General features: G+C 43.1%; 1 protein-coding gene across 3 annotated transcripts in view; it reads left to right on the top strand.

Annotated features, from left to right (window-relative positions):
* Positions 1-17425, top strand: part of SNTB1 (syntrophin beta 1) — a 276727-nt gene that overhangs the window by 149885 nt on the left and 109417 nt on the right. For all 3 annotated transcript variants that reach the window (XM_071208013.1, XM_004480747.4, XM_058275966.2), the window contains one exon: positions 11806-12013. In XM_071208013.1, coding sequence (XP_071064114.1) covers positions 11806-12013 — 208 coding nt within the window. The remainder of the gene's footprint in view (positions 1-11805; positions 12014-17425) is intronic.

Genomic DNA, 17425 nt, shown 5'->3' with positions numbered 1-17425 from the left:
ATCCCTCTTAGGAATGTTGTCAGTTCCGATCTTTTTATCTCTTTTCTTCTCAATTCTTTTATTCACAGCCTGTTTTAGAATTTTAAAAAGGACCTCATTTATTCTTTAGTGTTAACTTTTCCACATGAAAATATTTCTAGTGAATGGTTTCACTAATGACCATTATTGCAAAAAGTACACAAACTTAAAAAAAAACAAACATAGATCTTATTTTTTAGAGCAGTTTTGGTATACAGAAAACTTTCACAGGAAGTACACAGTTCCTATATTGCCCCCTTCCTTCATTCTTTTTTAATTTTTGTTCTTATTTCAAACACAGTAAGTATTCATTGCAGAAAAGTTGAAAAATGTAGAAAACCAAAAAAGGTGGAAATAAAAGTACCTCAACATTCTCCAATCTAGAGATCACCACTGTTGAGGTTACTCTGCTGGGAAGTGTTCTTTTTTTAACAGCCATAGGAATCCCAAGTTTGTGACAGTGGAAGCAACCATGTGATCTGAATTCCCCTTGATTCCCTGCGTTTGCTTCAAGCCAGACAGCCTCATCTCCTGGCTCCCTTCTCTGTGCTTTCTGCAGCTTTACATTGGAGGGGAAAGGTCACTTGAAACCTTTGTTGCCAAATTGCAAATTGTGTTCAATTATTAATTTTGTGTTAGGTGGCTTCAAGTTTTATGTGTCAGCCTCATGGTACTAATCGGGGGAAGCAGAGCATGCTGGGAAATAGTATTTGGCTCACTGGAGGCCTTGAGAGAGTGAGAGGGAAAGAAAATTACTCTTTTCTTGTGAGGTTTGCCAAATGATCTCTGAGAAGCTGTGATATCATTCATATGCTGTGCCAAGCTGGATCGAAGCTGCTCATCTTGGCAGACATCGAGAGTAAGCATATAATTCCTCAGGGTTGGTATGGGCCTTTATCAGAAATAGTTCCATAGGCAGTATTTACATAACTGTGGTGGAGTGTGAGAATAAACACAGCTGTGGCATTGCCCTAAATATTTCTATTCAGCAGGGAATTAAAAGAGAACTTTATCGCTGAACTACAGATAAACACAATTCATCAAGCAGTGGTCAGTTCAACGGGGGAACAAAATAGGAGTTATAAAAGACTGGCTTGCCGAAAATAGCTCCAATCAGCCGTCCTGACTTTATGGCTCCTTTGCTCTCCCCCCCCTCCCTCCTCTTCCCCAGTTCCAGAAATGTAGGACTCATTAGCTGGCCAGGAGGTTGACTAGATTTTCTTTACCCCAAGAAGGGAGTGGAGGGCATGCTCATTTGCTGCCCTCCACTGTGGGCCAGCATGCTTCAGGTGGCTTTGCATCCATCACCCCTAACAAAGTGCCACAAACTGTGTGGCATAAAATAACAGACATTCATTCTCACAGTTCTGGAGGCCAGATCCCAAAATCAAGGTGTCGGCAGGGTCAGTTCCTTCTGGAGGCTCTGAGGGAGCAGTGGTCCCAGGTCTGTCTCCAAGCTCCTGGTGGGTGCTGGCAATCCTTGGCATTCCTTGGCTTGTAGATGCATCACTCCATCCTCTGCTTCTGTGTTCAGATCAGCTGCTTCTCTGTGTCTCTGTGTGTCTTATAAGGACACTCTCATTGGACTCAGGGCCCACCCTAATCCAGTATGGTCTTATCTCCATCCTTACCTTAATTACATCTGTCTAGAGCCTATTTCCAAATTAGGTCATGTTCTGAGGTTCCAAGTGGACATGGATTTGGGGGGACACTATTCAATCATATGGAGAGCTTCTTGGGGATGGTGACCACATACTCCACTTGTGTCTCTGGCACCTGGCATCACGCTAAGCGTCTAGTAAGCATTCTGGAATACTTGCCCTTTGGCTGTCACAGTATAAGCTATCTTTGTGTGCAAGTGTGAAGAAATAACTGAGTGTTTCTAACTCTGTTTTGTAACCAAAGAGATGCACTAGGATTTTTGGTTTCGATATGCATGCCTTGTCTCTTGACCAATAATGTACCTAAGAGAGCTGGCTTGTTTCTGTGTCCCCATATGTACAGACAATACACTAGCATTATGCTTACCTATATAGTTCCTCTTCCTAGCAAGTGAGCAAACAGCAGTGTCTTGCCATAAGCATAAATGACCACTGCTAACATCAGGATTTACAGGTTATAAAGCACTTTCACAATTATCTCATTTGAAGCTCTAGGCCCCCAGTGCAGGTTACTATTGTTACCTCATTATCACCATCATCATCATCATCCCCACTTTACAAGGGATGAAGAAACTTGAAGCTCATAGGAATTAAATGACCTATTTGTGGTCAGCTATGAGTCACATCCTTTAATTGCTTTTGACAGTGACACAACTCAAACTGACTTAAACAAAGAGGAGAATGTAAACGAAAATCCAAGGATGCACTGTGTGGCAGGTATGGCCAGATCCTGGTCTCTCTCACTTCTCAGCGCTGCTTTCCTCTGTGTTAGCTTCATTTGCAGGCAGACCCTCCTCTCTTGCTGGCAAGATGGCATCAACATATCCATATTTCTATGTGATCCCTTCAGGATATGTGATGAGAAAAAGTGTCTCCTTAATAATTACTCCAGCAGAATCCCGGGCCTACGTTTTGGCCCAAATTATATCTCGCCTGCAGTCCTCCAACTCAGGTCTCCAAACCACTCTGACTGAGAATGGGGATAAATGCCTGTTGCCAAAGGAAAGGGGGGGGTGAAAACTGGGCAGACAGAACAGCAGATGTCCACTAAGAAAGCATAGTCTGTAAATGAACTTGGACTTGAATTTAGGTTGTTTTAACCAACAGGCCAACCCTGCAGCTCTTCCTCCTCCCCCTTCTCCTCTTCTTCTTCAGATACATTGAATAAATCACTCATGTTCATCAAACAAAATTCAAAAGAAACAAATGGTTTTGCAGTGAAGAGTCTCCATTCTAATCTTGTCCTTCTGTCATTAAGTTTCCTACCAATAGATCTCGCCCGTATACCTGTCCAGGGATCTTCTCTGCATTTACCAGCATTTACATAGGTCTTTTTTTATATATATAAATGATGTGATGCTCTTCTCTCTGTTCTGCCCTGTGCTTTTTTCACTTCCACTGTATCACACATTTTTGGCTTCTTTCCTGACTTCAATCACTTCAACCATCCAGGCACAAGTGGCATTTTCACACACCACTTAGTTACTTTTCATTCTTGAGTTTTACTTCTTTTCCATTTTGCCCTGTCCCTCCTCCTCCTGCCCCTCTTCCTACTTCATTTTCTCATCTTTATCTCCCTCCACTCATTTATAAATTCACGATGTAATTCTTAGAGTTGCAATTTCCTTTTTAAGAGAATGTGTAACACTAAATAGTTGAATCCTATAAAATGTTTCTTTTGGAGTATGTTATCAGCAAAAATCTGCAGAAGGATGGAAACTTGTCTCAGCCTTTTTCACCCCCCATCGTCACTGGCTATCTCAGACAGTTAAGAAAGCAAAGGGACTTCGACACATGGTCATAGCTCTAGTTATGGCCTTGGCCAATATCTCTCCTTAACATGAACCGCATGATAGTTCTTTCAGGTAGAACAAAGGAGTTGATGGGGCCAGGGCACACATGATCAGGTTTGCCTCCAGTCTACCAATATTGGCAAAAGACCCATGCATCTCTCCCCAAAGTTATTTTTCCATCCCAGAGACTTTAGACACCATCCAAGAGCAACCTTTTGCTTTGTCCTGGTGCCTCCAAGTCCAAGTACTCTGAAAAAGAGTTGTACCAGAGCCCACCCTGGAGTGCCAGTGTAGAATTGCAAGCATTCTCCCTGTCTTACTGGACCACCACTGCTTTTTTGTGCACTAATTTGACAGGGCTACTCATTATACACTAGAAACATGGATCAAGACAGGCTAGGTACTGTGGCATCTCGCAATATGTTATCATTTAATATTCCCAATAATCTTGAAAGGCAAATGTCATTGTGCCATTTTACAGATAAGGAAATTGAGGTTGAAGGAAGTTAGATAACTTTCCTAATAACTCCCAGCCAGCAAGCTTTAGAACTAACCTGAATCCGAAGTCCACATGCTTAACAACTACCTTCTGGCATGTGTGCTTTAAATTGGTGAGAACATGGGCTGCTGAAATAGCTACTGCATGACTAGCCCCAGAATCAAATTTCTTCATCTCTCTTTCTCTTCATGCTTCCAAAGGTGCATTGCACTGGATCACATTGCTGTAAAATGAGAATAAGTGACAGATTAAGCCAAAGTGTATGTATTTGAAGTCTGTGCTAGGTAATAGATATAAATTCACCCCTTAGCACCTTGTCCAGAATCTTAAATTTCCACCCAGAGATTTTCAAGACATCAGCATTACCAGTTATTTGCTTTAGATAGTACAGCTCATTGGTGTTAAAAGAGGAAGTTCATATCCATTGTTGTTCTTCCCCTTTGGGTTTTGTAGAGGGGAAAGGGGTGAATGCAGATTGCTGAACTCTCATTTATTTATTCCACAAATAATTGACACTTCTCTGTGCCAGATCATGTGTCAGGGCAGCTAGCAATCTGTAACCCACCATCATTTCTGGTGGTTTCATGCTGCTCCCATTTCCTGTCAAAGAAAAGCTCCTAGGTACTAGATCTTTCTCATTTCTCCTGTTATCACTTGACCCTGAACTTGAGTCCACTGTTTGTCTCATTTTGTAGTCTGGACCTACAGCTCACACAGAAGGTCTTTTTCCTCTTCACTCAAATCTATAAGCTTCCCACAAGCTGTTGTATGACAGTCCCCAAAACTCTTTCTTGAGAAATGAATATGGCTCAAGTGATTGAGTTCCTGCCTACCACATGGGAGATCCTGGGTTTGGTTTCCCAGTGCCTCCTAAAGAAGATGAGCAAGACATGAGGCTGGCATGGTGAGCAGACACAACAAGATGACGCAACAAGATGATACAGCGAGATGATGCAACAAAGAAACACAAAGAGGAAACACAATGAAAGACACAACAAACCAGGCATGGAGGTGGCTCAAGTGATTGAGTGCCTCTCTCCCACATGGGAGGTCCCAAGTTCAGTTCCCAGTACCTCCTGAGGAGATGATGAGGAAGCACAGAGAATACACAACGAATGGACACAAAGAGCAGACAGTGAGTGCAAAACAATGAGGGGAGGCAAATAAATAAATAAAAATAAATCTTATATTAAAAAACACACACAAATCCCTCTTTTTCTATGGTTGGACACAGCTTCTTTCCAGAACCTTGCCTCATCCAAAGCCTCACTGCAGTGGTTTTAAGATATGTCTACAAATTCTTTTATATTCCTCCTTTCAAGAGGCAGAGCCTAATTCTACTCTTGAGCATGGGTTGGACTTAGTGACTCATTCTAAAAAGAGCACACATCAGAAATAGTGGCGTGGGGAAGCAGCTGTGGCTCAATCAGTTGGGCTCCTGTCTACCATATGGGAGGCTCTGGGTTCTCATCCCAGGGCCTCCTTGTGAAGGCAAAGCTGGCCTGTGCACTGCGGATTGCTGATGACCTATGTGCTGTGGAGAGCTGGCGCAGCAAGGTGATGCAACAAAAGGGAGACAAGTAGATACAGAAAAAAGTGCAGCGAATGCACACAGAGAAGAGTCGCAAGGGGGGGAGTAAATAAATAAATAATCTTTAAAAAAGAAAAGAAAAGAAGTAATGGTATATGACTTTGGAGACTAGCTCTCCTGCTTGTTCCCTGGGGAAAACCAGTTACCATGTCATGAGGACACTTAGGCAGCCTGTTAAGAAGCCCCTGCCGTGAGAGTGTGCCATCTTAGAAGTGGTATCTGAGCCCCCACCTAGGCTTCAGATGCCTGCAGCCTCTGCTGACATCCTGACTGCAAACTCCCAAGAGACCCTGAGCCAAAGCCACCTAGCTAAGCCACCCCCCAGTTCCTGACACACAGAAAATGAAAGATAATACATGTTTGATATAATTTGAAGCCACTTGATTTCGAGGAAATTTGTTACACAGCAGTAGGTATCTAGCACACTCTGCAAGTGCCCTCTGTTTCATTGCCCTTCTGGTGATGTAGCTCTTTAGGGGACTTTGGCTTGGCATTGGACTCAAAGAGTCCTGCCATGGTTCTCAATCCATATAATTTGTGGAATATTTAAAACATACCCAGACCTCAAACCCTGGAGATTCTTATTCATATGTCTGGGATAAGATCCAAGTATCTGTATTTAATTAAATGATTTTTTTTTAAATGCACGGATTTCTGAAAAATGCTTTTGGTTGAGAACCTCAGATACTTTTTTTATTATTATAAAAAGCCATAGGCCTCTCTGTGGCCTCAGGAGTTCTGAGGACAGCACAATGCGCCTTTCGGCATGACCACCTTGGCCATTGGAAAGTCTGGCAGTACCCAAGCTCTGTACTTTTTCTTGTGCCGCTTCTCAAACTCGATTGGCCTCAGATTGATCTGGAAGTTGATTGCTGGATCTCACCCCCAGGGTTCCTGATTCATTAGGTCTGGGGTAGGGCCCAAGTACTTTGCATCTCTAACAAGTTCCCAGGTGCTGCTTCCGCTCACACTGAGAAGCACAGCTAGTACACAGGACCTGGCATTTAAATCTTGTCTCAGAAGTAGCCCAAGACCCTCCTTACACCCCAGGCAATAACAAACCAATCACTGAAAACTCACGTATTTTACCTTAAGTAAAAGTAGTCTATGGTGACACAGAATCTAGTACTAGTTATTTTGGAAAACAGAAACTGGAAACGTGTACAAGAAGGTATCTGTGATGCTTGTAATATTGTATTTCTTCATCTCCGTGGAAGACTACATTTTGAAAATGCAATGAGCCATATACCTACAATTTCTATACTTTTCCATGTGTATTTTATACTTAAATAAGAAGTTTACTTAAAACAAAAACCTGAGAGAGATGGTCCACACTACATTAGCCTGTACCATTGTTTACAAGTCTACTTTCCCCTGGGGCATGCTGGCAACTCCTCAAAGAAAATAAAATATACCCTTGCTCCTTCCCTTCCTCCCTCCCTCTTTCCCTCCCTCCTTCCTTCCCTCCCTTCCTTCCTTTTCTGCTAGCAGTACTTTTTTTGTGATACCTGGGGAGTGGCTGCTTCCCAAGCAGTCATTTCTTTAAAAATAAATCCAGTTCTTCAATGGAAAACATTGTAAATAAAATATTTGCATGTTTTAACATCTTAGAATAATATAGAGAATATTTTGAAAAGCAAGCTGAGCCCTCATTAGTGTTTTTCAAGACTCCTAGTTTGCATTCTGGTATTCAACTTTCCTGAAGAGCAAGAACTTGGGGAGGGAAGGAAAAGTCTCCCTAGATTTACTGCCCGTTTCTCTGCAAAGTGCCTAAGGGGCATGATGTTGTCTTCTGGATAAGGACAAATGTCCTGAAGAATGTCCCATTTCATCGTGTAAAACCTCTAGCGACTCAGTAAGGAAGCTTGTTGCACAAATTTCTTAGACAATGCTAATTATTGCTAAAACTCCTCCAGGGACATTCCCCTGTCTAAATCAGTCCTTTTTGGCAATTTAAGTTTATGGATTTAAAAGTTTAGTTACTATAAAAGGTTGGTTTCAAGTGTTAATGAGGGCAGATTGCCCTGGGACTTCTAAGGTTCAGGTGATCTGCAAAATTGTTATTTTGCAGGAGCTCAAAGGAGCTAAAAAGAACACTCTTGAGCATAAAGTGTTGCTGGTAAGCCTCCAAGTCTGCTGCAGAGGCAGTGGATGCTTTCCTATTGGATGTAGTGACAACCAGGCCAAAGGAGAGACATTGTAATGCAGTATTCATTTATTTTATATATATATTTTTAATTTTTAAATGCTTTTTTAAATTAAAGTTAATAGATCACTTACAATGTTACATTTTTTTTCTCTCTCCCCTTCCCCCCCCCCCCCCCCGCCCCAGTTATCTGTTCTCTGTGTCCATTTGCTGCATGTTCTTCTTTTTGTCTGCTTCTGTTGTTGTCAGCGGCACTGAAATCTGTTTCTTTGTTGTTGTTGTTGTTGTTGTTGCATCAACTTGCTGCTGCAGCTCTCAGCGTGTGCGGCACCATTCCTGGGCAGGTTGCACTTTCTTTTCGCGCTGGGCGGTTCTCCTTATGGGACTCACTCCTTGCGTGTGGGGCTCCCCTACGCGGGGGACACCCCTGTGTGGCAGGGCACTCCTTGCGCGCACCGTACTGCGCATGGGCCAGCTCCACACCAGTCAGGGAGGCCCAGTGTTTGAACTGTGGACCTCCCGAGTGGTAGACAGATGCCTTATTCACTGCCCTATTCCCTAGAATGTTACATTAAAAAAAACATTAGAGGTTCTCAAATAACCCACTCCCCATCCCCCCATCTCCCCACTCCCATCATTTTTGTATTTTGTATTTTTTGGAAGACACATGCATCACAAAATAGTTTACATTATAAAAATCATAAGAGGTTCCCGTATACTCCCCACTCCCCCACCCCACTCCTCCCACACCAACAACCTCCCCCATCATTGTGGCACACTCATTGCACTCGGCAAACACATTTTGGAACACTGCTGTACCATGTCGATAATAGTTACCCTATAGTTCGCACTCTCCCCCAGTACATTCAATGAGTTATGGCAGGATATATAAAGTCCAGCATCTGACCCTGCAATATCATTTAGGACAACTGCAAACCCCCAAAATTCCCCCTCCTCACATCTCTTCTTTCCTCTCCCTGCCCTCAGCAACTACTGTGGCCACTTTCTCCACATCAATGATACAATTTCTTCTATTACTAGTCACAGTAGTTTTATAGTAGAATACTAGTAAGTCCACTCTAATCCATATTTTATTCCTCCATCCTGTGGACCCTGGGTTGGTGATGTCCACTCCACCTCTAGATCAAGAGGGGCTTAGATTCTACATGACTGATGGATAATGCAGTATTTAAATCCATGGACTTTTGAACCTAACCAACCTGGATTTGTATCCTAGCATCACCACCTATGTGGCTTTAAGCAAATTGCCTCTCTCTCTCCCTCTTAAACTTCAATGTTTCACCTCTAAATGCGATTACTATCAATCATAGAGCTGTTAGGTAAATTACATAAAATAATATAAAAGTTTAAAACTTTCCCTGACACATAGCAAATTCTCAGTGGGTGGTGACATAATAATTAAGGCATGAAAGGAAATCAACAAATGAATACCTGTATTCAGTTTTGAATTTCCCTTATCCTTTTATCTTCCTCAGCTGTATATGAATAAATGATATTTATGTGCCTATATATAAATAAAATGGTTTTTTTCTTCCTGCAATAAAAAGTATCTGTCTAATAATTATAGAGATGGAGGAGAGATTAGTGGTTGCCAGGGATTAGGGATGGCGGTGGCGAGGGGTATATGTGTGACTACAAAAAGGTGGCCAAAAGGAGAAGTTGGTGGCAATGGAATCTTGCACAGGTGGTCACAGGAATCTATACATGTGAATAACATAGGACTATATGCGCACATGGTACCAATGCCAGGTTCCTGGTTTGCATATTATACTATAGCTATCTAAGATTTAACCATCTATGGGAAACTGGGTGACCTCTCTGTAACTGTTTTTTTTTTTTTTGCAACTTCCTATAAATCTGTAATAGTTCAAAATAAAACATTAAAAACAGGGGGAGCAGAAGTGACTCAAGCAATTGGGCACCCACCTCCCACATAGGGGGTCCCGGGTTCAGTTCCTGGTGCCTCCGAAAAAAGACGAGCAGACACTGCAATGAGCAGATGCTGTAGTCAGCAAGACACCACAATGAACAGACACCACAACCAGCAGTCCCTGCAGACACTGCAACAAGCAGGTGCTGCAACCAAGCAGACACCACAACCAGTAGACGCCGCAACTATCAGGGAGCACAAGTGGCTCAAGCGAATGGGCAATTGCCTCCCATGTGGGAGATCCTGGGTTCAGTTCCCAGCACCCCCTAAAGAAGACAAGCAGACAGGCAAGGGAGTGATGGCAGGAGGGGTGGGAGGAGGCAGGAGAAGAGGGAATAAATAAAATAATAAATATTTTAAAAATAAAAATAAAACAATTTTTTAAAAAGTTTAAAACCAAAAGCATCTGTCTAGAAGTTCCTCTTTTTACCAAGATTTCAGAACAAAGGACTCCACTCTATATTTCAATCCTTAGTTAGCGGGAAGCGGATGTGGCTCAACTGATAGAGCGTCCACCTACCATATAGGAGGTCCAGGGTTCTAACCCAAGGCCTGCTGGCCCACACGCAATGCTGCTGTGCACAAGGAGTGCCATGCCATGTAGGGGAGCCCCATGCTCAAGGAGCGCACCCTGCAAGGGGAGCTGCCCTGTGCGATAAAAGTGGAGCCCGCCAGGAGTGGCGCCGCATACACGGAGAGCTGACGCAGCGAGATGACGCAACAAAAGAGACAGATTCCCGGTGCTGCTGAGAATGCAAGTGGACACAGAACACATGGAGAATGAACATGAGCGCTGACAACGGGAGTGGGGGGGCTGTGAATAAATAAAAATAAATCTTAAAAAAAAATCCTTAGTTACAGTGGGTCCAACGATTGAAAGGCACTTAAATATGCCACAGACAGAGTTCTTAAAGAAGGAAAAGTTTGATCTCCTTGGATTCTGAAATATTTTCAGTTGATTAATGCTGAGCAGTAGCATTAACCATCTGGCTAGATATTTCAACTTCCTTCCTGCCAGCAGGAGCACTGATGTTTGTATATCATTAAAATCCTCTCTGTGAACTGTGAGGTAAGGCAAATTCCTGTTAGCTCAGTTTTGAGGTCTTGATATGATACCACTAATAAGCCCATCAGCCAAATAATAGGAAAACCAGACATCCTTAATTAAGGTGATTAGGTGGTTGCACTTTTCTTCTTCTCCCTTTTTTTCCCAAATCAATTTTATTGATACATATTAAGAAATCATACAGTTCATCCAAAGAGTACAAGCAGTGGTATTTGAGATATTCACATAGTTGTGCATTTAGCACTATGATCTGCTTGCACTTTTTAATGGTCAATATGACCCCCTTTTCCATTCCCGTAACACGAGTCCATCTTAAAATGTATTCCAAAGCTGACCCTCTCCCCCATCACTACCTCACGCCGCCGTCGCCTCTGACCTGGACTTCCTACTGCGCCTGCCTGCTCGCGGGTCTTCCTTTCTCCTCACCTCACAGCCAGCCGCTCCAGCCGTCGCCCCTCCCTCTGACATCCAGGCACTTTACGTGGCCCTCAAATCCTTCTTGCCCGGCCCCGCTGCCTCTCCAGCTTTGTCCCACTCCCTCCTGAAACGTGATGCCGACCCACGTCCTCTCGCCGGGTCCGGGCCTGCCGAGCCGTCTCCTGCCTGTCGGGCTTCTCTCCGCCCATGAGGCTTTCCGCATTTTGTGCGGCGCAGGCCCTCCTGTCCCTCCACACTGGACTTGAAGGTCATCTCTTCATGAGGGCCTCCTGATGCTCTCACCCTCTTGTCCTATCCCCGGCTATTTCTTCTTACAGGTGTAGCTCTCAGAAACTATATCAATAATCTACTTACTTATTTTCTTTTTCGTCTCGACTGTAAGCTCCACAAGACCAGTGACTTTTTTTTAATCTTCTTCACCTAGACCAATGCCTGGGCATGTAAGGGGTATTCAATAAATGTTTGCGCATGGAGGTAGTGAAGGAATGAATGAGTGAATGAACGAAGGATGGGGCCATTAGGGTAAACCACGTGAATCTAACAAAGTTTAAACGACACAGCGATTCATGCCCTTTGTGGCCTGTCTTGAAGAAGCATGATCTGCCAGTCAGCCTTCTCAGCCTTCTGCCTTCCCTTCTCCAGGCAGCTTGAAATCCACTCGCCCGATGCGAAGCACACAGTGATCCTGAGGAGCAAGGACTCGGCCACGGCCCAGGCCTGGTTCAGCGCCATCCATGCCAACGTGAGCGACCTGCTGACACGCGTGATCGCCGAGGTCAGAGAGCAGCTGGGGAAAACTGGCATTGCTGGGAGCCGAGAGATCAGGCATCTCGGCTGGCTTGCAGAAAAGGTAAGGAAAGCGTTGCCCCCTGTAGTCGTCATTTTCCTGTTGTTCCCCTAACCCCTGTTACAACTACTGAAGTCTGTTTGCCTCATTTCATAGGCTGGTTCTCTCCTTCACAGTCCATTTGGATCTCTGTTTCATTCCAATAGGCTGCGTGCCTTTGCCTTATACAGGGGCTTTATCTTAATCAACTTTCGTTATCCCACAGAAAGCCAAAGATGTGGCAAATTGCAGGTGCTCTCTAACTGGTTGTTGAATGAATGAATGAATGAAGTGAGTAAATAATTTGATCCTGACATCTACATATGAAGGGCAGAGAAAATAACTCAAACTCACAACAGAGCTGTTTGTTGCTTACTAGGCCAGGGAGTTGAAATTGTTGCTTAAAAAAAAACATTTTGTTTGTGAATGTAAAATGGTTCAGCTACTGTAGAAAAATGTTTGACATTTCCTCAAAACGTTAGACAGTGAGATACCATATGATGCAGCATTTCCACTTCTACATATATACTCCAAAGAATTTTAAACTGGTACTCAAATGAGTATGTGCATGTTCAGAGTGACACTATTCACAATAGCCAAAAGGTGGAAACTGCCCAAATGTCCATCAGTGGATGGATGGATAAACAAATTGTGGTCTTTTTTCAGCCATAAAAAGAAATGAAGTACTCATGCATGCTACAGCATGGATAAACTTTGAAAACATTATGCTAAGTGAAAGAAACCAGATACCAAAAGTCATATACTGAGTGATTCCATTTATGTGAAATAACCAGAATAGGTGACCCTAGAGACCGAACGCAGGTTGGTGGTTGCCAGGCGCTGGGGAGAGGTGGGTGTGGGGAACAACTGTTTAATGGGCACAAGATTTCCTTTTGGGGTGATGAAAATGTTTTGGAGGCAGATACAGATCCCACAACATTGCACATGTACTAAATGCCACTCAACTCGTCACTTAAAAATAGTTAATTTTATATTATCTCAGTTTCACTTCAAAAAAGGGGAATTCTGCATGTAGGTTCTAATGCTCCTGCTCCTGAATACCACAGATAATTTAAAGATGTTTGAATTATTTATTTATAAACAATGGCAATAATAATAACAGCAAGGATTTCTTGAGCAACTAGTATGTGTTGACTGCCTCCATATGTTATTCTTATATTTTATCTGTATTCTTAAGCCAGCAGTCCCTGGGCGTCATTGTGTATGAGCACCTACTCTGTGAGGCCTCACCACACAGTGGTGGGACTGGGGAGAGGTGTGTGAAGATGAAGGGCCAGTCTTTGTCCTCAGGAAGCACAGCTGCTGTGGAAAGGCCCTTTGGCATATTTAATACTGTCACTCTCATTTCTTGTCCCAAGCAATATCCTACCTTAAAGAGGGTAAAACTCACTCTGTGGCATTGCCTGGGAGTTAACTTTGAACTGGACCTTGAATGTTTCAGAACACTGGGCTTTTGTGACAACCTGACCGCCCAGTGACTCACATTCTAATAGGTGGTAAATTGGAATAATGATTGCTGCAATAACAGCTTTCCTGCCAATGAACCTTGTCATCTGAGAAGGCCCCGTCAAATGGCATTTGAAAATAATATGTGAACCCACTCTTCAGCTGTTTTCCACCATTGTTCTTTGTTTGCACCAGTTCATGTATGGGTTGTAGCCACAAAGTTCAGCCTAAGATGGGTTGTTTGACTTGGTATTGTCCCATCTCTCACAGATTTCAAAGGACCAAAGGGACGATGCAGGTGGTAGTATTACCAAAATCAATAAACAGAAACCACAGCTGGCATCTCACGATCTTAAGGATTAGGATTCCAGAGGGAAAAAAAACCACAACACTGCAAATCTGGATGACTGATTTAGCTTTAAAAGCCATCGCATCAAACACCCTTCACTTTTTACACCCTCCAAATGTGGCTTTTTTTAATGAGAATGTCTCTTAGTCTGGAATCTTTAAATTGCAGGTAACAGAAAACCTTACTCAACTTGAGCAAAAAAGGAGATTTTTTTTTCTGCAGTTATCTGCTTTGGATAACTAAAATGCCCAAGGATAAACTGTAGGCCTTTCTAGACCCAGGAATTCAAGTAATGTCATTCAACCTGCACCTCCATCTTTTTGTTCCCCTGTCTAGTTGGTTGGTTTTATTCTCATGCAAGCCTTCTCTGCTTGACCTGACAGTTCCAGGCATGTGTTTTTCCTTACAGCTGCCTCTCTCAGAGAATAGAATCCTCTTTTCCCCAGTAGTTCCAACAGAAGTCCCGAAATTAGGCCTAATTGGACTGACTGGACTCACATGCTCATGCCGGGGCTGGGGCTCTGAAGAGTGAGGAGGGGTGGTTCTCTGATGGATAGTTAGGATGCTGTGCCAGGAGAAGGGTGAATGTGGATGCCGAAGAAGCAAAAACAACAGATATTTGCTAGAGGAGAAGAGAAAACCGTGATGACTCTGTCCTCACTTGGTTAAGGTCCTGAGTGGCCTGGGAGAAGTACTATGCATGTCGTGGGAACGGATGGCAGACTCAAAAGGGACGATTGGAAAGGATTTAATACAGAGATCATTTATAAAGTGCAGCCAAGGTAAGGAAACCAAGAAGAAACGGTGAAGCACCTCAGGGCTAACAACACCTAGATGCCCCTACCATTCCTTGACCTGAAAGGGCAAGGGGAAGGAGCATTTGCTGAAGCTAGTAAGCCTGACTGTAGAAAAGTGCCCCCCACCAAGAAACTGCAGTCTTTAGGAGAGAAACATAACCCCTACCAACCCGTGGCCTGCTGATCTCCTGCTGTTGTCTGCCTGGTTGAAGCTGCCTGGAAGCCAGAGGCAAGGGGGCTCCACCGCTGCCTCTGCTAAGGCCAGCCTCCTCCAGATGCAGAGGCTGAGATCTGGAGGGCCCAAGGGAGCAGCCCCTGCACTCCCATCTTCCAAGTAACCGAGATGGTCTCAACTCTCCAAGTTACTCTTCTCTCAGCTGTTTAAACACACTCTCTGTTTAAAATCATTATCATTTGGATAGGTAAAAAATGATTTTGCATCATTCTTAGTTATACTGAACATTTTTTCAAAGGTTCCATTTTCTCACTTGTAAATGGTCTGCTTATGCCTTTTGCATATCCTGAATTATTAGCAGATACATTATTAAGCATTCCCATGGAGCAGAAACAAAGGCACATAAAAAGTTTCTTTCTGCCTTTAGAATATTATTATTATGATGATGTAATTTCAGATAATCACTACAGATGTCTCCTTAAGTTGTGTTATGCAGTTATATCCATAAAAGCAATAATGACTATTATGGACAATTATCAAAAGCAAGAATGTCTTTTATTGCCTTCATATTCAGAACTTCTATAAAGATTACCATAGATCAAGTCCAGGGGAACAAATCCAAACTGGGTTGTTTTTTAAATAAACATTTAATACTGAACACTATTGAGGAGATATAGGAATGATTTTGGGCAAAATGTTACAATGAATAGCAAATCTTTAATACTGTGCCTTTCTTTTTTTTTAATTATTTTTTAAATTAATTTTTCTGCCCTTCCCCCTCCCCCAGTTGTCTACTCTCTGTGTCCATTTGCTGTGTGTTCTTCTGTGACTGCTTCTATCCTTATCAGAGGCGTCATCTTGTTGTGTCAGCTCTCCATGTGTGCAGCACCATTCTTGGGCAGGCTACACTTTCTTTCGCACTGGGTGGCTCTCCTTACGGGGCGCACTCCTTGCACATGGGGCTCCCCTATGCGGGGGGACACCCCTGCGTGGCACAGCACTCCTTGCGCGCATCAGCACTGAGCATGGGCCAGCTCCACACGGGTCAAGGAGGCCCGGGGTCTGAAACATGGACCTCCCATGTGGTAGGCGGACACACTATCCATTGGGTCAAGTCTGCTTCCCTGTGCCTTTCTTATAATATCACAAATATCAGTGAATTTCCTTAGTATTTGGAAAGATACAATGTGGGTAATACCATGTAAATTCAGCTATAATTTACCTTAAATTGCTGTCGGTTGTCTTTTCCTATAGTGTTAAACTTTGGTTTTACAGATTAACAACAGTATCTCTAGGACAGGATAGTGCAGATTATATTTAATTTCAAATTTTAGAACCAGCATTGATAGGAACTAAAACAATAGGAAATGAAAGTAATAATTTTCCTTTAAAAACATATTCAATGGAAATCCTAAAAACCTCCTCAGCACTACATAGGTGGAAATAATATAACAATATTCTTCTCTGTGAGAGGTCTTGGGAGGCTGAAGGAGGTGGGGCTCAAAGAATGGCTCCTGAGAAATTATTAGGTTTTGAGTCGATGGAGGGAGTTGGGTGTACTCTGAGAGAGGAGAATGAGCATGTGAGAAGAGCAGAGGCATGCTTAGAATGGCGGCTAGGGAGGGCAGGCCACAGTGTGGTCTACAGGGAGATGGGAAGGTGACAAGCTTGGATGGCATTTAATTATGGAAAGTCCTGAAAGCTAGACAGAATGGTTTGAATTTGATTTGGTGGGCAGTAGGGATCCTTTGGATACACAACCAGAGAGGGGAACTTAGGGGTGATCGACCTCAACCTCTTCTTTCTACAGATGAGGAAACTGGGACCCAGAGAATGAAAGGTGTTTTATAAAGCCCCTTTCAGAATTAAAATACAGAGAATAAGACAGAACTGTGATATCATTTAATTTTAAAAGAGTGCATTGCAGCACATTCATTACAATCACTTTTCTCTTTGAACTCTCATAGCCATTCTCTGTTCTCTGAACTTTTTATACTATCAAGGTCAATGCTGGGCCACTGGCTTTTGAACCAGGGCCATTTTCCTTGGCTCTATGACTTCCGGGTCCTGTGAACCACACCACAGGGACGTGTCCTGTACTGCTTTCCCCTGACTGCCTTCACCTGTAGAACGACCCAGGGGCGTCAGTGGAGAAAGCCTTCCCCATGATCAAACCTTTACCTCTTGGCAGGCCCCATCTGTCCCCAGACCACCGACAAATGATGTAAAATGCATCGTGCCTCAACAAAACACATTTTTTTAAATCATTGTTCATTTTTTTACAGTTACTATGGAGTGAGATGGTTTCAATGGTCCAATTTCAGTCAAGAGATGAAACATGTAAAGCTATTGAGACTTAGAAAAACAATAATGAACAGGGATATGGCAAAATTGTTGGCTTCTATTTCTATCAGGCATTGTCTTTGCTTTATCTTGTTATCTCAATTTCAGACTATTTTCAGATTAAAAAAGCCAACACACAACACAACAAAACAAAACCCCAGTAGGGAGCTTTGTGATGCAAGTTTAGCTCTCAGTTTCACCACCATGGTGATGCCACACATAATCACTTCATTTTCTCATTCAACTTTGGATCCTTTCAAGTAGGAGCAGGTTATATGCTGTGCCACCCAGGGTGTTATTGGAGA

The sequence above is a fragment of the Dasypus novemcinctus genome, chromosome 14 (genome assembly GCF_030445035.2).
Source record: "Dasypus novemcinctus isolate mDasNov1 chromosome 14, mDasNov1.1.hap2, whole genome shotgun sequence".
NCBI lineage: Eukaryota > Metazoa > Chordata > Mammalia > Cingulata > Dasypodidae > Dasypus > Dasypus novemcinctus.
Note: the sequence above shows the minus strand (reverse complement) of the source record. Positions and strands in the feature narration are given on the sequence as shown.